Source organism: Erithacus rubecula (genome assembly GCF_903797595.1).
Source record: "Erithacus rubecula genome assembly, chromosome: 3".
NCBI classification, from domain to species: Eukaryota; Metazoa; Chordata; class Aves; order Passeriformes; family Muscicapidae; genus Erithacus; species Erithacus rubecula.
The window spans coordinates 64,313,004-64,336,975 of record NC_136689.1 but is presented as its reverse complement, the minus strand read 5'-3'; the positions used below and the strand labels follow the sequence as shown (position 1 = coordinate 64,336,975).

The 23,972-nt window shown below is 37.8% G+C and overlaps 1 protein-coding gene across 3 annotated transcripts; it reads right to left on the bottom strand.

The window, feature by feature from the left end:
• Positions 1-303: 303 nt before the first annotated feature.
• Positions 304-22,322, bottom strand: SLC35B3 (solute carrier family 35 member B3). 3 transcript variants are annotated; one of them, XM_079299891.1, is made up of 10 exons: positions 22,156-22,322; positions 18,991-19,263; positions 17,680-17,801; positions 15,672-15,826; positions 14,100-14,207; positions 11,895-11,992; positions 9,136-9,228; positions 8,619-8,730; positions 5,656-5,725; positions 304-4,956 (listed from the first exon to the last, which is right to left on the bottom strand). In XM_079299891.1, exons 2-10 carry the CDS (start codon positions 19,189-19,191, stop codon positions 4,806-4,808), a joined length of 1,110 nt encoding a protein of 369 aa, XP_079156017.1. In that variant the 5' UTR covers positions 19,192-19,263; positions 22,156-22,322; the 3' UTR covers positions 304-4,805. The 3 variants fall into 3 exon arrangements, with proteins under 3 accessions (XP_079156017.1, XP_079156015.1, XP_079156016.1); XM_079299889.1 differs by lacking the exon at positions 22,156-22,322 and adding an exon at positions 22,055-22,104; XM_079299890.1 differs by lacking the exons at positions 9,136-9,228; positions 22,156-22,322 and adding an exon at positions 22,055-22,106.
• Positions 22,323-23,972: the final 1,650 nt, after the last annotated feature.

Genomic DNA, 23,972 nt, shown 5'->3' with positions numbered 1-23,972 from the left:
TATTCTATGCTAACTATCTGTGCACAAATGTTCTTTAGTGCAACAGTCTTTGCTTCTCTACAAGTGAATGGCAAAGCCATACAGACCCAACAAGGCATCATTATGTTTAATACCTCATGTGATGACAATTCCTCACAGTTTTCCCATGGCAGCAGCTTTTGACTAGTTAGCAAGGTGAACCAGTCACCTTTAAGTGAAGGATATTAACGCTTCTCCTAGAACTGCTACTGGCTTGCTTCCACAGCAGTGCTCATAGAAAATAGAACAAATAACAAGAAAATAACAATGCCAAAAAGCTTCAAATAAAATACAGGAAAGCTATTTAATGGCTGTTTTATTTTCCCTTTAAATCATACTTGTACAGAACAAGGAAAAGAAACAATTTATCATCTCTTATGCTGGGGGTAAAAGAAAACGAGGCTTACATTGGTACCATTTAATTTAAAGTGCAGATGGGCTCTGCTGGACATGGGGCACAGAATAACTGGGGGTATTAACATCTATTCCTTCCCCATCACAGACTTACCAAGGCAACTTAAGGCAAAATACCACTTATGCTACATTCTCTGAAATGGAGATAGGGCTTTTCTGCCTCATAGGCAAGACTGAAATTAATCTCTATAAACTGTCTGAACAGTTAGAAGTTTGATATTAAATATTAAAATTAATATAAAGACTTTTAAACAGGTAAAATGTAAAAGAAAACCCCTTCCACTAACAAATTCTGAGCTATTAACTAAACCTTATATAAAATCCCTCCAGAAAAAAGTATTAATCCATTTAATTACTTCCTTAACTTGTGAAGTTTACTTATTATTTCCTGCCCTCCAGAGTATACATGCAATTTTATACCTCTTTTCAGAACAGTAAACAACTCAAAAAGTTTCCATGATTGAACAAGCAGCAGTCAAACATGAGAGAGGGGCTTGTTTGTGCCTGGGAGCATGGGAGGCAGAAAGAAAAGAAACAATTAAGACACACCAGGTTAGGGAGGAAGGCACTTATTAAAGAAAAAAAAGAGCACTTGAAATAATTTATTTCCTCTTCCTCTAGTTCTCACAGGCAAGCAAGAGAGAAGAGAGATTTTCTTGGAAGATGGAATGAGGTCAAAGAGTTAACTCATATGTGCACTCAGCAAGAACTTTCCAAAAATAACGAGATATATGAAAGTTTTTTTCATGGAGAAAAAAGAATTTAAAGTAATCATCCAGATGGTTATAAATGATATGAAACAGAAAATCTGGAATGTGACCAACCTGTAACAGTGTGATATAAGCCCTTAAATGCAGGAATACAAACCTGAAATAAACCATAATACACAGAGCACGTTGAAAAAGGATTTCACATCTAAAAGCAAGAAGGACAAGTAAGGAAGTAAGGAAGACAAGTGGGAATGACAAAGTCCAAGCTTAGCTTAAAATGTTTGTTAAGCTCAAAGCACAGGAGCAGTAAAACAAGATGAAGGAAAACAGTTTAATGCAGTATCAGGAAGCACTGTAGGTTTGGAGGGCAGGGCATTAGTCCTCCACACTTGTATCACACACAGGTACCTGTGTAATCAGCAGTTCTGATGGTACTGACGTACTGAAATACTGAAGAAATCCACTGCACAGTCAATTTCCTCATTACTGAAGTGTGCCAGACAAATGCAAAAATGTAATATGGAAGCAACTGCAAATGCATCTGATTTAGGAAAACAGAGCTCCCACCTATTTCCAAAGGAGGCCAAAGCAGCTGCCACAGAGGCAGGCTGCTGACATCAATGGAGATCTTGGTCAGACTTAAATTTTACTGAGAATTTCCATGCTGTTATAACTAATTTCTAAAACGCAGATTTTTTTATAGAGAGGAAAAAGTTGTGTAACACAAGAATAAGAAGCAACTAATTCACATTATGTTTAGATAACAAATTTTATGGTGAGAGAACTGAATGCTTTTTTTTCCTATAGTTTTACCATGCCTGCTGTAGAGCCCAGGAGACAATAAGTATAAAATGTAATAGTTACTAAGACCAGCCTTCAATGCAGGGAAGGGTTAACCAACATCCCAATATAAGTGCTCTTACACAAAAAATAAATAATTTATAGTTACTTTGTGGACAAGCCCTTATTCATATTTCATAGACAACACAAAACCAACATACATATACATTACAGAAGACTCAACCCCAAAATTTTGTAAGTAAGAACACTTGCAGGTTTGTAAGGTTTTCTAACTTGCATGCACTATGAAGCTTATTAAAAAACCCCACAACCCCATAAACTACAGCTCACTGAAATTTAAGCTTTCTTAATGAAGGCATGAAACTGTGTGGCAAATTATGAACTACTCTCACTTGTGTGTGCATTTTCTTTAACACAATTACATATTGTCAATTGGCAAATACTGGACTCACACCTATGAAAATAAAGAGCTGACTCTTAAATCTATGCTATTAACAGTAAACCTACAATATTCATTTGTATATAAAAATAATTTTAAAGTACACCAGTAAAACAAAACCTACATTTCTACAGTTAAGAAAATTATTAAAAAAATAAATCAAAACTTCCCCTAACAATAACTCATTAACTCAGTCCTGTATAAAATAGACAATAAATTAAAAAGTTAATTATTATGATTACTATTCTCTCCAAACACAGACAACAGTGACTAAACCGGATTATAACAATTCAGAAACATACATACCACATTTGAATTCTAGTCAGAAACTTGGTGAATGACTTCTCATTTATTTAAATAAAATAGATGCCAAATGAATTATATTTACTATGACTTTCTGCATATACTGTAGCTTTCACATAATTTGTTTTCCTGAAGGTTAATAAAGTATAGCAACAGGCAGAGTTTACATGGCAGAATTAGTACTGTAAAATTATCTTAACCTCGCTGGAAAAACAAACTTCATTTAGTGCAAAGAGTGCAAGGGAATGTAAGAGTTGATAAATATTACAGGTAAAGAAGTGTATCAATCCTCTTGACTTGGTCAAATGCACTCTTACACTAAATTTGAAATTGGAATGCTTTGTCGTACTTTACCATAAAACTTTGGCTGCAACAAGAAAACAGAGAGGCATGGCAGGCCATCTGTCTCTTTGCAGGTGTATCTGTACATCGAATTCTCACCTCTCTACCCCACCCAGGACACAATCGATCTTGCAGCAGCTGGGAATTTAAAAACCAAACTGTCCCATGCAACAAATTCTCCCGACTTGGCAACAGTGGGTTTGTATGTGTAGAGAGGCTTTGCTGACCCCCCAGAGGAGTGTCAGCACTGGGAACAGTGCAGTTATGTCAGCACAGCTCTTCTCTTGCTCATCCCATCGTGCTCAGATGGCTGGTATCCCGTGCTCTATTCCCTAACTTACTTAATGTGACAGACAGACAGAGCTACCAAATTAATAAGAAAAATTTAAGGCACATTTTGTGTCTGTGCTTTGACTACAAACTCCTTTAAACAGCAATTCTTCCCAAGTGTCTGAAAAACATTTTGTACATCTTGAATATTTTCATTAACTAGTATTTTTGACAGAAGGCCATCCTGTGAGATATTTAAATTCTTTGTATGTTCTTTCTGACAATGTATTTCTATTATCCAATTAATTTTTGTCTAAGTTGAAAGAACACACACCAAAATGTATCTAAGGGACACAACAAAAAAAAACAAAAACAAAACCATGACCACATAAGAACAATGATTTGTAAGGTGATTAGTATTTTTAAAGTGCTGTTGTTAAATATATAAAATGAAAGAGATGAAAAGTGATTCAAAAGCAAGTTGACTATGAAAGAGATAAATGGACTTAGTCTTCCTAAATTCATGATGAAAAAGACAGATTGGTAGCACATTGTCTCCTCCTGCCACTGAAGAAAGAAAATTGTAATCTGTACCCTAATCCTTTTAACTTCATCAGAAGACCACACAGACTGACACAGTACGTATTTCAATCACATTAGCTGATGCTGTCATTAGTTACTCCAATATTAAAATTGAAGAATTTTGATTTGATGATATGAATTTAAGGAGAAATTCCATGTCTCTTTATACCACTATGATAGAGAGGGCCATAAGCCACTAAAAATTCCATATTTTACCACAGATTAAGCAAATAAATTTCTTACACCACTGTTTCAGTCCCACCTCATTCAGGCCTAAAAGACCATTTCCCCAAGCAAAAGCATGAGTGTTGACTGCACAAACTCAATCTCAGTTTTGTTACTTGCAAGCAATACTCAGAGTAACACTAAAATTTCCATAAAAACTTCAATTATTACAATAAATATCAAGTTCTGTGATGATCTAAACAATAATTTAAAAAAAACCCCAACATTTTTATTTAAAATGTAAAAGAGTGACAACATACTGTATTCTAAACCTTTCACCTTTAAATTCACAATTTGGTCAACCAGTTGGTGATTAATACAGCATTACATTTAAATTACCCCACCTAGACAATTAACAAAGAACCACTAATCTCAGATCAGCCACATGGCCAATATTATTAAAATGCCCAAAACTAGTCTTCTACTGTCCCACTTGAGTGCAGCTTCTCAGCAGTTTGCCAGGAGCTGCTGTCCTTCATTGCAATAAAACCATCTGACAATGGCCTACAACAACTGTTTGTGATGAATTCAAGTGCTCTGAAGAAAGGGCTCACAAAAGTGTGCATTTATAGCAATCTGTAAGCAGACAATATGCCTTCAGCTCCTTTGGTTTTAATAACATTCCCTTTGGAAAGTGAATCAGTTGAAGACTGTTCCAATAAAATAGTAAGTCAAAGTCTAGACAAGGCATGAACCACTGTCTATACAGTTTGTGACAACGTCCTTGATTTTCTTTCTTCCACACTTTTTTTCCAAACACCAAGCAGTGAAGGCAGTTTGATTTTGTCCATATTCTTACTGTAAACATTAAGAAATATACCAAGGACAACCAGTAAGCCTGACCACACGTACCTAGAAGGAGGCAGAGGAGGGGAAAAAAGTTACCATTAGCACTTTATCTGTAGCAATTATATACCAATATTTGCAGATTAAACGATCCTTGCATTAAGAAGAAAAGAGATGAAGAAATATCCCCCAAAAATCAGTGGGCCTTGAGACAGAATGTCCCTGAATCTTTATTATCACTATCCCTCCACCCTTCTTTTTTTCTGTTCTGGCTGGAGAACTCATTAAACTGCATTTGTAAGTTAAATAATAACTAAACAGTAGCTTTTCTTTCTCACATGAATAAAATAATCCTCAGGGGTTTTAGTATGTTTTTCTTTCATATGGCCCTGAGAGCTACACTATTTGTTACTGGTCCAAAATGTTTCCTCACTCATGCCTTATATCCATATCAATGTAGACACAGTTTTACTCAAACAATTTATTATGTATCATAAGCACTAGATATTACGTAAGGGTTTTCTTAAATTTTCTTTGTTGTCTTCCAGACCTTTAGAAAAATGTAAACTCTTTTCTCTAGCATGATTAGCATCAATAAGCCAGTCAATGTTTACAGTAGATTGCCAACATTTGTAGAAGATATGAAAAGATAAACATTAAACTCTGAATATGATCAATTAGTGTAGTTATGTTTCCATGATGAAGAACATAATATTCTTATAAAATACTTTGTAAACCACTAAAAACTATAAAACTGTTACTTACTGTAACGTGAACGGCTTTGCAAAGAACAAAAAAGAAAGCACAATGGTCATTGCTTTTCTTCCTGTTGTTACTGCAGAGGAAAAACAAGTATTAACCTTTTTGAGAATTCAGTTACAACAAAACAGCATAACCAAGGCTTAGCAGGTAACCTCATAAAATAACTGTCTCACTAAAATGATGATCACACCCTTGGTGCAAACACAGACTGCAGATGCACCAGTGCAGCACTGGAACCATGTGATTTTTGAAAACAAGTACACTGTGTCAGTAATACTGTCTGCAGCCACACTATCTGCAGCAAGGAAAATTTCTAGAAAAAGACTTGGTATTTAATAATCAATCTACAGTCTCTGAGAGCAATATGCAAGTAAACTGATGATATAAACTCATCTGTTAAAGCCTGGATGTACACCAAAGACCAAAGGTCAAATATCTTGCCATTCCCACCTCATGTTATTATAACTCTGTGATGTTTTGGGCTCTGTTTTTCAGTGGAATGGGACTATTCTGTCATCATTCTTTTGAAGTTACAAAAAATATCCCAAACAGTGCAGAGAACTACAATTCTGCTTAGAAGCTTAAGCGACCAAGGATGTCAGATTTCAATGACTGCATTAGGAGGTTTTCAGCAAAACCACTGAGAGACATTCTTCTGCATGTGATCTGTTCACTAAAAAGAACCAAAGTAGTAAAAAGAGTAAAGAACACAATCCTGTTTCCAAAATAGAGATAAAAACTCTCTGGTTGATCTGAAATTAACTATAGTTCCAACAATTATTTGAACAATTTCAATGCTATCTGCAATGAACAAGGATAAAGCATTACTAGCAAATTGTGTACCAGGAAACCTATGTAGCTTATCACTGAAACAAAATTGATAAATGAGTGAAAATTGTGGAAAATGTTTAAAAACAAAGCAAGAATGCAGCCAGGCACACAAGTTTAGCTATGGAGGCTAAGGGCCAGAGAAGGGGTTATTCTACCTGATGGCACAGGGTTCTCATTTGAGAAACACCCAGTACAGGGTGCAGTAGGTCTGTACCTAAAGAATGCGTTTTTTAATTATCAGAAAATATATTGTTTACCATGAAGTTCCTTTTACTATACTATACTGGAAAGTCATATTTGTGTAACTTGATCCAAATTAGTCTTACTCCAACACATTGGCAAAAGGAACCAATGACTACTGATATACTTTCACAGTACTTTGGCTAGAAAAGCAAGTTTCATTCTTCCCAACTCTACCCCATAAACAAATATTCACTTAAGAGTGTTTTATAGTAGAAAAACAGCCTTCACTACTGCTTTATCTGTCCCACTTCAACTTTTTAGTACTAATTTTCTTTTTACATTTTAAGAAATTTATGCACATCAAATAAAATGATTTTCTATTACATGAAAAATTAAAGGAGAATGAAAAAGAAAATTGAGTTTTAATTAGAAAACAGTTTACAAATGAATAATTTAAAAAATGGTTAAATTACTTCAGTTTTTCTAATTACAATTATTTCTGTTCTTTCAAATCAGTTATTAATTAAAATATTTATGTAACCATTTCCTTCTAAATTAAGTGCCTTTTCTTCTTTTTCCCAATTAAGTCTGATAATTTCTCATTCTGCTAATAGAAATACAATTTTCATTAAACTCTTTCACCCCACTCCCCTCAAGAAGGGGGAGGGTGCATGGGGGAGCTGGGAGGGACAGTAATGAATGTGGTGTTCTTCCAAGGCACAATAAACATTTTCATATTGCTACAGGCAAGACAGAAAGGGCTCAAGTATTAAAATTGTCAAGGTCAGACATAAGAAAACCTGGGAAAGGTTTACTATTCTACAGCATTTTAAAACTGTTTTTAGTACAATGACTTTTTTTATAAAGAGGTATTTTAATACATGAAGCAACCCTCTCCTCTGGGTCAATTTCCAGTCAGGAGAACTACTGAACTTGGTTAAAAGCAAATACAAAACAGATACGCTGCAGAGGAAATAACTGATAAGAAATCAGAGCATGCAACCCTCAGGTCAGAGAACAATTATGTATTTTCCTCTCAACTACTGTGAGTGAACCAGAGCATCACCTGACAGAAACCAGGGTGTATTTTAGGGAAAGAAGAAAGGAAAGTAGCTACATGACATTTTGCTATACCTTCCCCGGGAACAGGCCCTTGTGACTAATGTTTGTAGCTTCATGTGCTTGGAAACAATGTCCCTGCCCACTATGCCTTTCTAGAACATCCTTACTTTTCCTTTTAAGTTTTAAATGATAGATCTTTTCTGTATTTTCCTATGAAGACAGGCTGAGAGACTTGGGATTGTTCAACCTGGAGAAGGCTCTGGGGAGACCCTATAGCATCTCACAGTACCTAAAGTGGGCCTGCATGAGAGTTGGGGACTATTTACAAGGGCATGTAGTGACAGGACAAGAGGGAATGGCTTTAAACTGAAAGAGGGTTGCTTTAGATTAGATATTAGGAAGAAACTCTTTACTGTCAGAGTGGTGAGACTCAGATTGTCCAGAGAAGCTGTGTCTGCCTTATCCCTGGGAGTGTTCAAGGCCAAGTTGGATGGGGCTCTGAGCAAACTGGTCTAATGGAAAGTGTCCCTGTCCATAGCAGGGGAGTTGGAACTAGATGGTATTTTACATTCTTTCAACCCAAATGATTCTGTGATTCAATTTCAACTCCTCCATTTAGAACAGTGTTTGTTACTGCACTAAAACATAGCACGGACTAGATGCACAAGTTTACTTAACAGGCTCTTCACGGTTGAAACTGTGGCACAAAAAAATCAGGAAGCTCTCAAACACATTCTATCGTGTGAAGATCTATGCTACACAAATCAGTCAGCACAAAGAACAGGAAAAAAAGCCAGAATAAGAACAATTCTCAAAAGCTCTGTCCTAAACAATAGAATAGGATTACTTTGTTTTTATACAAAGGCAGAAAAAATATCATTTGTTCATACCTGTTACAGCGAGAAGGGCACCAAAGATTTTAATCAAAGCTAGAACAAAGGATATGCCAAAATACCCAGTCAGGGAGAAAAGGAATGCATAACCATAAGTCTGAACTGGATGCTGCAACAATAAAAAAGCCGGTTAGGAAAATGTAAAACAAACCCTGAGGTATTGCAAAATGACATAAAACTACAGACTTTAATCAACTGCTTGAGCAATAATAAGCTGTTCAACAATGCATTCATGCAAAAATCCTTATTTAATTTTAGTTAAATAATGGAAAAATAATAATGAAATTATAAGCTCATAAGTCTGGTCCTGTGATTTTGTTGCTTTTAAAAACATTACCCTGTCTTATACATCAAAGACTGGAAAAACTTGCTTACTGTATGAATTATACAAGTTAACCTGTTTACATGATGAAAATAGAACTTTAGAGAGAGAATTGATGAGATTTTCTAAATCATACAGAGCAAGGTTTTCCAATGAGATTCTTCATAGAAAAAGGGAAATCTTTACACCTACCTTTGAACAAAATGTTACTGCAGGGCTTAATCCACTAGTGCATGTTAATCCAAATAAAATATACACAAAACCTATTGAATAGGAATATAAAACCTAGAATAGTGTAAGAGAAAATAATTACTAGGTGATACTACACAAAAAGACAAAATTAAATGCTTTCAAATGCTTGACCCTATTAATATGCTCAGCTTTTCAGAGCTGAATTTGCAGGGTTTGATGATATTTTTACTATGATTTATATAATAGTTGATACACAGTGAAAAGTCAACATTAAGTGTTAGACACATTCTTCCTACCCACAACAACATAGAAGTTTGGAAAGCTAGTCAGTTAATAATATCCTGAGGTCAGTGTCAACTGCAAATCCTTCAAGTTCAGGATTTCACAGCCTAAATAAACCTGCCCACAACTATGCAATTTAACAGTCTGAAGAACACATTACACATATTTAGTTTTCTGCTACTTATCCAGCGCAGTTAAGATCTGCTTTACATTAAATGTGCAAAGGGTAGCACAGAATCACCAGAAGCATCACGTATGTTTCATCAGTTCACATGCATGGTACACATGGACAATGGTTTTCAGGATTTTCAAATATGACCAGCTCAGTGCTCTGAACACTCAGGAAACAGGTAAGCTCTTTATTCTGTCTGCAGCCTTAATCAATTCATAGCTGCACTGAGCAACAAAACAATCTTCATCTATCCTTTCCCACATGGAGCCAACAGAGGTAGAAACTGGAGCTATCCATCCATCCATCCATCCATCCATCCATCCATCCATCCATCCATCCATCCATCCATCCATCCATCCATCCATCCATCCTCCCATGCAGCAGGAGGCATTCAGCTGTTTGGGCAACACTTTGCAGCCTTTTCTTGTCAACAGAACTATTCTACACAATACTGACTAGAACATGCTGCTCTATGATTTCAAAACTCAGTGTCTTGTTGCATCTCAGTTACTGAGAAAAAAATGTCAGTAATTCCATGACACAACAGACCACTTATCACTGCTCCATAATAAAGGATGCATTTATGTTTAAAGTGCCAACCTGCTCTTTAAAAACCAAGGACCAGGCCCTCAGAGCTTTTACTTGACTCTGTTTATACACACAGAAGTCAGTCCCTAGCTCTTCACTTGTCTCTGCATCCAACTTGTCTCCCTAACTACCCAAACACTTCAGTTTTCACAGCCAGGAAGCACCACAATCCTATTTCCTTGCTAGGCAGCATAACATACATCATGTCCATAGAATGACACACACGGCAAAAATCAGGTATAACCTTCCAGAACAGTGGTTATTATTTCCTTTTCTCTTTTCACAATTGCTTAAGTCCAGGGCACTTTCCAAATTTGACACAGTAAGAGATCCTGTGGATGACAGACTCCTTTATCGCTCAATTTTATTTCCACATCACTGTCCATTAAACCTGATCTCCAATTCAGATTAATTTTTTACCCACAGTCTCAAGTGTAGAAAATTATTTCCAAAATTCTGCTTGTACTTCTCCACCGAATTGAACAAAATCTTGAAGTGGACTGTCTAAACCACAGCCAAAACCCTTATATCCTAAACCATTACACTCATCCTCTACAAGTAGTATGAGTATACAGCATGAGGACCAACATTTGTCAGACTAATGCAGAATAAAAAGCAAAGTCTGGGAGACAGTAGGAGTTTTGTAGGTAAGGTAGTGACAACAGTCACATACAAAGTGGACAAGAAAACAGCAACAGATTGCACTTTGGTTTCAGATTTTGGAAATGACACCTTAAGAAAGCTGCACCAGGTCATGTGGCTAAATCTCTGCCCCCAGCAGCAGTCAACAGTGAACACTAAGAAAAAGCACAAGAATAAAAACAAGAATACAGTGACACTTTTTGGTATATATTCTTCTGCTTTCCAGAAACTTGTAGCTTAAACTTCTTGAGCCACCCTAAATCACTTTCAGCCATAAATGAAGATTCCTTCTAATTTTTCTCCATTTATGATGCTATTCTCATGAGAAATTAGATTTTCTAGTTAAATATCAAATACATGTCAAATATAGAAAATAAATTTCAGTACCTTTTTACCTGTGGCATATTCATATTGTGCCTTTCATAGTAAAAGACTTACTTATATTTACTCAATTTCAGAGAAAAATACACCAAATTCAAACAAGCTTTGTCTATAAAGAAAAATAACCTCAGACCATATGAACAGATAATATGAATTCCAAGTAAGTATATAAAAAATACTAAGCAAGACATTTTCAAAATTGTATTTGACTGAATCAGGAACAAAGAGTTCACCCAGAGTTTTAGAGATTTAAAAAGACTTAAAAAATCCTACCCCCTAAGTGCTAGCACACCCTAGAACATGAAGTATAACAAGTAAGAAAAGCAACATGTTCCATGTAGCACATGTTCAACTACACCAGAAGAACGGTGTGTATTTTTCAGAGATTAAGTGCATGATCCTACAAAAAACACTACATTGATCTCAGGCCTGCAGGGTAGACAAAGGAATTGTTGATAGAAATTTGAATACATACATTTGAAGTTGCACACAGAAAGCAGCACCCTTGAAAGGTTAAAAAATGCAACAGAAAAATCAGCGGAAGTTTTCAGACAAACAGAAAACCCTAAGAACAGTATACCAAGAGCTTTTCCTTCCATAAGTAAGAGAAAAGTACATAAAGTACATGCTTAGTCAATGTATGCCTTGCCTATGACAAAACATGCTCCTTTAGAATTGCAAATGTGATATTTACCATTTCTGAATTAGAGCCATTGTGCAACTTCATAGCTTTTTCCTGTACATTTCCTATAACTGCATCTGCGCAGAGGGCAAGGGATATTAGGATCACACCTATTAAAACAAACAAAAACCTCTTCAGTATATTCACCAGCAAAATGGTGGCAAAAAGTCCAAGGAATAGAAAATAATAACCAGCCCTCCCCTATATAACATATTCTAAAAGTCAAAACACCAAAAATATTTCATGACACCAGTACAAAGCAGTGCCTACATCCATTCTCCCTCCACTAATGAGCCCCTGAGCACTGTGTGTCTTTAAGCTTGTTGGGAACATCTGAACATTGCTATGAAGAACCCAGCTGTAGTTTTTGTAGCAACAAGAGCAAAAGAGTATCAGTAGCAGCTAGTTAATGAAGTTTAATAACCAGAGAAAATACTCTTTTTGAGTAGTTAATCCCACATTATTGCTTTTCCTGACAAAGGCAAATAGAAATGTTAGTTGTAATGGTAAAACAAATGCAAGAGGATTGCATGTAGATGTGCCAGTATGAAATGCGAGTAGAAATCTCTCATTACTGAAACATTAATTTAAAAAACCCTACTGTTCAGGTACAAACCCCATGGTTTTAGGTTACCACTTATGCTCACAATGAAGTCACTATACAGTCACTACTGTAATCACCTTTCCAATAACAAACACTGATGACTCTAGTCATGTCAGTCATCGTTCATTTCCCAACCTACAAACTTTCATGACTGTTGTACTTAATGATGATCACATGTTGAAATACTTTTCCTAAGTATACAACAATACAGAATATACTAATCATCAAAATGCAAACAGAAACCTTCTCTAGTCTTGGTTCCTTAAAAGATCGTGTCATGGAAGAAACTAGAAGACTAGAAATGAGCAGTGTATTATTTTCTTAATCCTACATTCTTTCAGTTGGAGGTGGAAGATTTAACATTTTTAAGGCCCATGAAGTTTAAGGTGGCATTTTCTAGGCAAGAACTTTGAAACCAGTGGTTTTAGTTTGGGAATAATTTCCTTTCCATGGCTAGAACTTCCAGGTCTCTTCATCATTCAAAATTATCAGGCACTGGAAAAGGTATAACTCAATGGAAACATGAAAACATAACATGAAAAATACTGGTAATGCAAAAATACAGGTATCTCATCTGCATGGATTCAGCTCTGGTCCAAAGATATAATAACAGCTCCAGCTCAGCAATTCTACTCTGTAAAGTGATGGATGAATGTCTCTATGGGCATTCTCCATCATAATTCTTGTTCCAGCTATGTTTAATGGCCCAGGCACACCACTGGACAAATGTATGGATCAGCACTGGACTGAGATGAAAAGGTTACCTGGAACCTGAAGCAGCAGTGCATATGGAGAGGAGAAATGTGGAGACAAGAAAAATTTACACCCATTACACCATCTGGAGTGTGAGGAGAATTGTTCCACTCACTGTGACAGTGCTGAGCAGAAGCAGCAGCTGCAAAGCCATGGATGAGAGCAGCAATGTGGCATTGTATGTAAAGCATGTGTAAGAACAATTAGAATAACTGGGCCCAAATTAGATCTCAAAGAAATCTGCACGGAAACAGTTCTACACAAATCATTGGAATGAACTCAGGAAATCAACTATCCTTGGTCATTTGAGAAAGAAATTCAACTAAAATTTTAAATCCAAGCAGTTAAAATCCTTGCTTTGCTTCTGATTTTAGATAGTACTAAAAGCTTAAAATGTGAGAACTCCACCTAAAAACTACAGCAAATCTGCCTGAGATCATCAGTTAATATAAAGTATATAATTCTGAAATGGAAAAACACTTAAAAATTTAACTATAAAAGACATATTTTTAAGTTTTAAAAACTTAAATATTTTTAAGTTTTAAAATGTTCCAACTGAATTTTATCGTATTTATTTAAATATATATATATATACCGGGGTAAGTTTTTCTTGAGAACATATGAGACATTTCAACCAAAAGGGTGCAGTTTCTGGAAATTTTAGGAACCTAAGAACTTATGCTTTGAACAAAGGCCTCTTCTGCCACAGACAGAGTTCTGCTAGTGCTAAGCTACAATGAAACTTGTGTTTTCAGTAGGATACCTGAAGCCACTCCAACGAGAGCTCAGAACTTCTATGGAATGCTTATTGTAGGAAAAACCAAGCATTTTCTTAAACTCTAAAGTATAATATGTCTTACCTGTCAAGTTGAAGTTTGGTGCAACTGTGCTATCAGCTAAAGTAAACCATATTAATCCAAGGCTCATACAAAGGGCAGCAGACACGTCTACAATATTGTAACGCTTTCCTACAAAATGCAAACAGCAAGAATGGACTGTTAGCGCTCTCACAATTTCATATTTTCCTGTTTAACAGACGAGAAGACAAAGGAAACATTGTCAAGGCATTATTCTACTTAAACAGAAGACTCAATGCTCTGGTCTTTCACAACTGGACTTCGTTTCTTCCACAACAGAAATTCCTAACACAGGGGAGGACCCTAATAGGAAATACCTGATTCTTGTGATCAGCTTTGGTTTGAGTACACAGTTACAGCACTGACACAAAGCACATCCTCCCTGAAAAAGCACTCCCTTACCAACTTCAGGGCAGCTTAGATGCTTCTTAATATTTTTTTTCCTCATACAAGACATGAAAGCTGTCTTTACTGATGTGAAAGAAGTCAATTGCAAACACTAATAGACAACTTTGGTATTCTGAGAACCTGACACTGTCTTATAGTTTTGGGAAGCAGGTAATGGAGAGGAATAGAAAAAGAAAGTAAGGACATGAAAAAGCAGCAGTTAGTGTATCTTGTTTGAAATAACATATTGTTTGCTCAGAAGCAGAATTTTGAACATAAGCTTCGGAGGGAACTCTGCTGAACTGAATTTTTTTTAACAGTAATATAAAAAAAATAGTTTCTGAGACTGCACTACTACAATACAATAAAAATTTTCACAAAGGGAAATACCAGTCACTTTGCATTAAAATGATAAAAAATTACTCCTAATAAAAGGTAAATACTGTGTGGGCATGTACATATATAAAATTGAAATCTCCACTGAAAATTCAGAGCTGTTTTTCAACCCAAAGGCCAGAATTACCTAGAGAAACAGAAATACAGCATTCTACATTTTGTTACATAACACTTGTCCATGTGGAGCTTTACTGACTAAATGTTTGTGCATTGAACACAAATTTTTATAATATACTTAAGTCTTCTAAATCCAGAAACACTAAGTATATTTATTCACATAACTATAACCTTTATCTGGTTTTCTCCATATTCCATTTTCTCTTCTTGGAATATGCACTATGACTTTAGCACTAGCCATAGACATGCAGAATGAGGTGTATTTCTGATTAAACATACAATCAAAATTTAGGAATTAATATTTTGAAACAAGAGTAGGGATTTTCTCCACAACTCATGGTTGTTTTTTTTTTTCCCCAAGTTTTCCATTTCAATATTGAAATTGTTTCATTTATGAATTTAGTTAAGAAAACAAACTTATACTTCTTTAAAATTAAGAAAGCTTGTGTAAAAACTGAAGTTTTGCAAGTGACCTGTAGAATGTTTTTCCCTATATTTTCTGTTGATCTAATTATATTTGTACATTTTCTCAGAAGACGCTCCAGAAAGTCTCATTTTTCCTCCTATAGGAAAAATTATACCAGTGGAATCAAACAAAACCACAGGATTCTATGTATGACTGCCTCCCAAAGAAGCAATTAAAAAATTACATATCATATCAAGACTAACACTTACCTTGTATAAAAACCCCACCTATCATAACTGGAATCAGCTTACAGCACTTGAAGATGACTTGTGTAGGGTAATTCAGATATCCTAAAGAGGTATTTGACAAACCCATAGTTCCCACTGTCAAAAATGCTATTATCATGTAGGTTTTGCCAGGAATTCTACAAAACATAAACATACAAATCTTGGTGTTACAGACTCATCTAGAGATTTAGCTTGGAAAATGCAGGTAAAGAAATACTTTTGTAATAGAGCCTCAACATCTTTCTCATTGAATTTCACTTCATATAAATTTAAAAATACACATAAATGTCTGATTTCATATTTAATTTCTCTCACTTACTACGAATAAAAAGCACAGATACAAGACAATAAAAACTTTATGGCTCATGAAGCATTCAAGCAGTAATTCTTTAATCTCCTTCTGGAAAGGTATGTTATTTACACAGGAATCAAGACAAAGGTTTCAGGTTATTTGTCAAAGGAAATGTGGAAGATTGGTATACCAAGATAACCTAGATCTCAGTTCTGCCACAGGTCACTGTGACAAGTTCTTTGTTGAAGTTTTCACGTGAACCTTGACATTTGTAAAATGAAGAAAGTTGAAAAAAGTACTACTGTTTTATGAAACTCAAAGAAACTAAAAGAGAAGTGATTCAGATACCATGAACAGAGGGGTCGTTGAACATTTTCAATGTTTTATTTACAATTTGATGAACTTATCACCTGACAACAGATGATCCAACAGTTACTTTTGTGCTCACTTTGTGATTTTTTTACAGTTATTGCTGTGCATATGTTCAGCTATTTTTCATGCATACTTAGAACCACACTAAGAACATAAGGAGCTGTCTTGCTGCAATCCTGTCTTATCTGTAACTCATTATGTGATGTGCACATACTGTGAGGCATGCAAGAAAAATTTAAAATACAAGAAACACAGATTTCTGCATGTCTACAAGAAGATGCCAAGGTTATACAAAATAAAATTTAAAACATATTTCAGATCTACATTTCCAACACAACTTACTTGAAGGGTCATGCTCTGTAAGCATTACCAACTGGTAATAATACCCCATAAATACTAGTAACCCAAAAGGTAACTGTGCAATATTATCTGATGCATCTCAAAAAGTCAGATAACTTGAAATACAAGCTGGCAGTGTTTAAAGTAAAAGGAATAATTTATCAACAACAAAGTTATGTTGTTTGGCAAAAAAATAATTTTATAATCAAACACCAGTATATGCAAAATCATCCAAGGCTGACTGCAGGTAAGGAAAACTAGTTATGTTGAACTAGAATATAATGCAATTTTTAAATCCATGTACACCATGACAGCCTATATTCAAGTTTCCAGAGTGTCTCAGTAACTTTACAGAAGCTATAGATGGGTAGGAGGCTGCCAAATGGCTACACAGAGTCAGAAAAGATACCATTTCCAAGGAATTGAAGACATCAAAAATGTCCTTGGTCAATTGCAGTGAAAACAGAACAGTTCTGTGGCAGAGTGTTATGAATGCTGTTAAATGAAAACCCCAACACTTCAGCACATCCTTTGAAGCAAACCCACTCAGCCACAGGGCAAGCAGAGAGCAGACCTCTGACACTCTCCAAGATGCACAGCATGTTAGAGGAACCTCTTGGTGAGGAGGTGCCAATATTTGAGGAAAACATATTCACTGACAGATGGCTTCAAGTGCTGGGAAGTGCACTGGCTCTATTCTAGAAGTGATAATCCCAAGAAACACGTACATGAGTCAGCCACCTTAAGGATACAATATGTTCTGTAAGTGGGACAGGGACAGCAGGGTCAACAAAACTACTTACAGGTCTGAAATCCAAGTGGGTGCTTCTAAAATATTCTCTAATGTCATCCAGCAAATTTACTTTCTTTTATCTACAGAACTGCTAGCAATTCCTCACATTCAAAAAGCAGAAGTTAAATTTACCATAAGTATCAAATACTTCTAATTTCATGGACAGTGGGTAAAATGCTTGGAAAAACACATACCTTCTTCTTTTGTCCTGAATCAACTGCAATTCTATTAGTCCAAAAATGGAATAAAATCCAAATTGCACTAAAGTGAGGTACCAACCAAAAGGTTTAAAACCTTCCACTGAAAATATCAATTCCTATAAAAACAAAAATCCACCAAAGTCATGTACATACACCAAAACATTAAATGGACAAAAAATTCAACAGACCTTTTTCCTTCATGTACATGCAAATCTAGGCTTTGCAGATGCTGGTTATCAACTACATTTATCTGCCTTATTTAACTTGCAAAGCATTGAAAAAGAAAAGACAATTTATGTTCTCCAAAATGAAAGAAGAAATTTTACTGTTGTTGCAAATACAATAAAATTAATGGATCGATTCATTAGAGGGAGGCATTTGATCTATTAGTAATTATATTATAGATGGCTTCCTGCCTGCTTTTTTGCTGCTTTTCAGTTCATTTACTTCAGCAGACCGTTTTTATTTAGATTTTATAAATATCTCAGGATAAATTTAATGCAAATTCTCTCTAACAAGTACCCTTACTGACAATTTTCACAAATTTGCACGCTGTAGGAATATTTTAAACCAGAGCAATTTTTAATGGAAAAATACATACACTACATAAAGACTTATGTAGGTGTATCAGTCATGGAAACAAAAGCAACCTAATATTTGCCTTTTCAAGATTTTGCTTTTAATTACTGATCATGTTCTCTTAACTCTTTTGAAGGAACTTTATGTTAACAAACTTCTCAGCTGCTTTGGAAAACTGCATTAGAAAAATGATTTTTAATTATCATGCTTTTTAATACTGCTTTATTGAGAATACTCAGTGAATTTCAAAATAATATTAAATAGGGAACAGAAACATAGATGCCCAAGATAAGAGAGAAAATATTAGCAGAATGGTAAATGTTTAACTAAAATTGCATAAATATTATACTTCTGTTTAACAAACTACCACAGTATATGTTTCAAATCTGTCCTGAGAGCAGAGAGAAAAATAAGATGACAGTAACTCATGGAAATTAGGAAGATCAAAAGGTTTCAGCATCAATGAAGACTTTGGTCTATCCTGCACACAGAAGTAAAAGATCAAGTTATGAAAGTCCAAGTGATTGACACTTTACAGGCACATGAGCCATAATGGAAACTTAGATTATATATTACTTGCTGTTCTTGAATACTAAAAGGCTGACTTTGTAACAAACACCTAGTTTAGACATCTATACATATTAAAATACACACTATATTATTATGCTATTGAAAAAGAAAAGGGGTGGGAGGAATTGGTCTAAGACACAAGTTCATAATATTTACCTGTAAATATCCATAGATTAGATAAAACATAAAAACTCCAGAAACACAGATGAAAAATTGAGTAGGTTTGCTAAATTTGCTGAGATTCATGCCAAGAACTACAACATCATCTACTGATTTGATATGGGGAGACATAGCTTGAGATTTGGAAGGTACACTGATGGAAATGTATTTTCTTGATGAAGGGAATTTCAGATCCATGGTTCCTGGTTCGCTGCATTCGGGACTATTGTCTTCTGCTTGCTTTTCTCCTGTGTGTTTTCTGCCTGAAAGCTGAAAGAAATGCTGAAGTCAGATGGGACATAACATACAGCCTTCCAATAACAACAGTAAATGGATGTGACATTTATAGGGAAAATATAAAGGTTTCAGAGTTTTGTCAAATTGTCTTTATTAACAAATTTAACTTATCTTTTCTGATGTCCAAAGTTAACATCAGTTAACTTTGTTAACACCAAAGTTAACAACAGAGGCCATCAACACTTTGTGAAAGCAGTTTTGCTTCATTCGTACACTCAATATAGCAAACAAATTAACCAATCAACCCCAAAACATCAGCAACAGAAAACATCTTGAGTTTCTCAACAGCTCTAACTGGTCCTATCACGTGCTCACAGGAGTGACTGCTTGGGAGAGAAGTGATCTCCATGACCAACTCACAGAGAAAGAACTGATATTGAAGCACTGTGGATCTGCCTACTTTCCTTCACCTTCTGAGCAAAACACACCAGACTAGTCCACAACATGGGAAGCCTTACTAAAAACCACAGATTTGAGCCTATGACCATTTACCAGCATGGAAGTAGAAGAAGTTATGCCCTCATCCTCACATTTATTCACTATTTCTTGCACAATTTTTCAAAAAAGCACATGGAGACTCAAACAAGCAGATTGAGATGCAAGTCTCAAAAATCAGATTGTTTATCTGATGAGGTCTATGATACTGCAATCCTTTTAATATTTATCGCATGCAGCTTTTCCAGATGTAACAGAAAACAAAACAGGATGACTGAAGCCCAGAGAAGGAATGTATGAGCTTAGTAGACTGAGATGCAAGTAATTCTGTCCTCCAGCACAGCAGACAGCAAGTATGATATTTGATGGACATTTTTAAAGATAAAACATACTGGTCAGCCAATTGTCCTAAGATACTTAAGTGTAGGTCAGCATCAATTTCAGTGAGCAGTCAGTAATTAAACTGAGTTTGTCCCAACTGTTTAGTGATTTGTTTTTCCCAGCTGAAGAGTAATTCTCCTCATCACACATTTATAAAAAAAATGCTTTCCCCGTTTTTAAAATTGAAAATGTCCCTGTACATTAACACTAGATCATGCAATAAATGCAATCTGCTAAAACACTGCTAAATAAATACATTATATAATACTAGAAATTTTAAGGTTAGCTGAAAAATTTAGTATTAGTACAAAGCTTGCAATGTGCTCATGTTTCCTTTTCTCATATGATCTACTCTTAATAGAGTTCTGAAAGAACATCTTGGGGAGTATAACAGAAATTTAGGGACTGTAATAATCATTTGTTCTTAAATTCATAGCTCTTTAGCTGAAGATCAAAGCAAGAGATAGAAAGTTTACCCCTGTGGATTCCCAACACGAAGTGACCAAAAAACATAAGAAAAAAACCTTTAGACTATTTTCAGTAAAACCAGAAAAGCACTAATGTCAGACAATAAGGCATGAGTGCACCTTCCCATACAATACAATAGAGTTCTGATCACCCTCAGAGAAAGATGGAAAGAACAGTGGCAAACAAGGGTTATTGGGATGGAGGAACAGGTTGCCCATCTTAGGAACTGAAATAAGATGAAAGCATAACTTGTCTAGCCTAACAAAACCCCAATGAAAAGAAAACAGATCTGGTTTCAATACAAGTATGGAGTACCACTAAGGAAAAAAAAATAGTTTTAAGGACAGAAGAATGAGAGCAAGTGGATATGAAGTGATCATGAACATATTTACCCTTTCCATCTCTAGACTTATGTAGACTTATGTAACAGCTGAAGAAACTGTAAGTGTAGGCATGCATTTGAAACAGTCTCCACAAGTAATTTCATTAGCAACAGTGACAGAACTCCTCTGAAATTCACTGACTTCTTCAACTGCTATTTTTCTAAGTATGAAAACTGTTATTCTTACTCCTATCAAACTCCCTCGAGCAACTAATTCAAGTCTTGAACAAACAGACAAAAAAATCTGTTTTATTAAGAGTTAAGAGCTGTCCTGATTTGTGTAAAATACCAATGTTCCTCTTTTCTTTCTCCTATGTGTAAAAGTTTAAACAACACATTCTTTAGAGCAAAGACTTCTTGTTTCTTCCCCTTTTAAAAAAAAGTCCCTTGCAGATCAGTACTTTAACCTAGCAGACAAAACAGTCATTATTACATAAAGGAGAAACAAACGAACAAGTGAGTAAAAAAGCGACATTTCTTTGGCCTCCAAAAAGTTAACGACTTGTACCAAGCATGGCAAGAACATCAGTAAGAAGCTCGAGCCTTGGTTGGCCGATGTTGTTAACACTGAAGAACATTTGTTAGACCCGTAATTTTGGCAGAAACCAGCGCCTCAGAAAACCCGCTCGCCTGAGACACACAAGGCAAGCTCCACGTTGGCCTTGGCCATGATCCCCCGGAGACTCTGCCAGAAGCGCTTGGCGGCAGGACAGCGGCTGGCACCGCAGCGGGGATGCGCCAGGTGACCGGGACGCCAAAGTCCATCTGTGGGAAACCTGAGCAGATACTCTGCTTGACGCTGCCTGCGCCCTGCTCCGGAGGCAAAGGAGGGAAGGGAACAGGGTCCAGCACGATCCCTGAGGCTTCCTTCCTGCCAGGTGTGTGCCTTCCGAGCGCCCGGCAGCTGTCCCGGGCAGGGCTGGCAAAGCTCTCTCTCCAGCCGCCACAGGCCGCCATTCCCCGCCCTTCCCCCGGGAAAGGGAACGCCTCGCTGCCCACGGGCCCCGCGGGACACCGCCTCCCCGGACCGGCCAAAACCCTCCCGGCGCTCAGTGTCAGCCTCCTCCCGCTCCGCATGCCGCCCCCGCCGCCCCTCACCGTGGCGCCCATGGCCCCCCGATGCCGGGCGACGCTTCCGCTCGCCCCCCTTCCTGAGGGACTGAGGGAGGAAAGGCGCGGGGAGCGGCCCCGCCCCGTACCTGTCCGGCGGGCGAGGAGAGGCACGGCGGCTCCGGCCGGCCGCCCCCCGCCAGCGCGTCCCGCCCGCCCGCCGGGATCGCTGCCTGCCGCGGGCCCGCGCCGGCGGAAGTGGCGGCCAGGGGTCGGCGCGAGCAGCGAGCGCATCGGCACCGCGCCGCTCGCTCGCTCGCTCGCTCGGCGTTCCGCTGCCCGGCCTGGGGCGGGCGCGGCGCCTGCAGCCCGCGCCTTGTGGGCGGGGCCGCGGTGCCAGGGAGCGCCTGAGGGGCGCGGCGGGGCCGGGGGCTCGCTCATCCCTCATCGCTCCGGGGTCCTGGATGCCAGAGTCGGCTGCTGAGGGGCTTCCCCGCGTTCCCTGCGGGAGACCGGGGAGTTCACAGACTCACAGAATCGTTAGGGATGGGAGGGACCTCTGGAGATCGAGTCCAACCCCCTTGACAAGGCAGGGTGACCTAGAGCAGGTGACACAGGAACAAGTCCAGGTGGGCTTCTGCTCTCCAGAGAGGGAGACTCCATGCCCTCCCTGGGCAGCGTGTTACAGTGCTCTGCCACCCTCAGTGTAAAGATTTCTTCCTCATGTTGAGGTGGAACTTCTTGTGTTTCATTTTATGGCCTTTGCTCCTCTCCGTGCACCACTGAAAAGAGTCTGGCACCACCCTCTCGGCACCTGCCTTTGAGATAATTACATGTCCTGGTGACATCTCCCCTCAGGCTCCCCCAGACTAAGCACCCCAGCTCCCTCAGTCTCTCCTCCCAAATCGTCTTTGCATCCCTCCACTGATTCTATCCAGGAGCTCCGTGCCTCTCTCGTACCGAGTGGCCCAGCACTGGACACACACTCCAGATGTGTCTTTCCCGGCCAAGCAGAGCGGGAGGATCATTCACCTCCATCCTCCTGCGGCACAGGCTCTTCCCGCAGCGCCCCGGCTGCCGCTGGCAGGGCGATGATCCGCTGTGCCTGCCCCGCCAGGGAGCAGCCGCGGCGGGGGAAGGAGCCCAGGGTGGCAGGAGCACCGGGAAGGGCTGAGGAGAACTTGGGCTCCCTGCGGCTGCAGGAGGAGCGACAGGGACACGTGTGGGGGTGTCACCTCGCCTCCCAGGTGTGCTTCGCTCGGGGGCTGCTGCAGGTCCGCAGCGACTGGGGCTGCCTTAATGCTCCGGAAAAGCCTCCCGGAGCCGGCGATCGTATTTCACACCACGGTGGCATCAAGATTCTTTGGAGTCCTGAAGAAGTTTTTTTCCAAGGTTTGGTTGATGCTCTGCTGTTCTGATTCGAGCTATGAATCACCCACCCAATGCTGCTGCTTTCATTAAAAAAAAAAAAAAAAAAAAAAAAGACAAAAATGCATTTGGAGAGAGGTATTCCGATCATTCCACGTGAGGCTGCAGGAAGAAAATAATAAAAGTATTTAATAATGACAAGCGAAAAGGTAAATGAGAGCAATAACAGCAGAATGCATAGAGTATAATGGCCAAAGGAATCAGGTAAAGAATTTAGAAGAAAGGTAGCTAAAGGCATTTTGGGCAAAATGTGCAAATCAGATGTAGCTTGAAAACACATAAAATCCAGTTATTCATGTCAGTCTATAAAATGGTAGTGCTGTGTTTTCTGTAATTATGTGCAGAGGTATTTAACATACATAATCACTACAAGACAATAGACATATATTTAGGAAATTCAAGCTTTTACATTTACAGTGTTTTAAAAGTTTTTACCTCATCCAATGTTAGTGTAGTAAATCAGCGTGTGTTATAGACAGTAGCAACAAGTGCTCCAGCATTTAACATCATATTTCTAAGCGTATCTATTAAGTGGCAA

What these genes read in the sequence shown, in the direction of transcription:
- SLC35B3 (XM_079299889.1), bottom strand. An exon ending in ATGGCTCTAATTCAGAAATG is followed by an intron (nt 9,229 to 11,894) that starts GTAAATATCACA and finishes ACACTATTCTAG; the next exon opens with GTTTTATATTCCTATTCAAT. An exon ending in CAGTAACATTTTGTTCAAAG is followed by an intron (nt 8,731 to 9,135) that starts GTAGGTGTAAAG and finishes TTATTGTTGCAG; the next exon opens with CATCCAGTTCAGACTTATGG.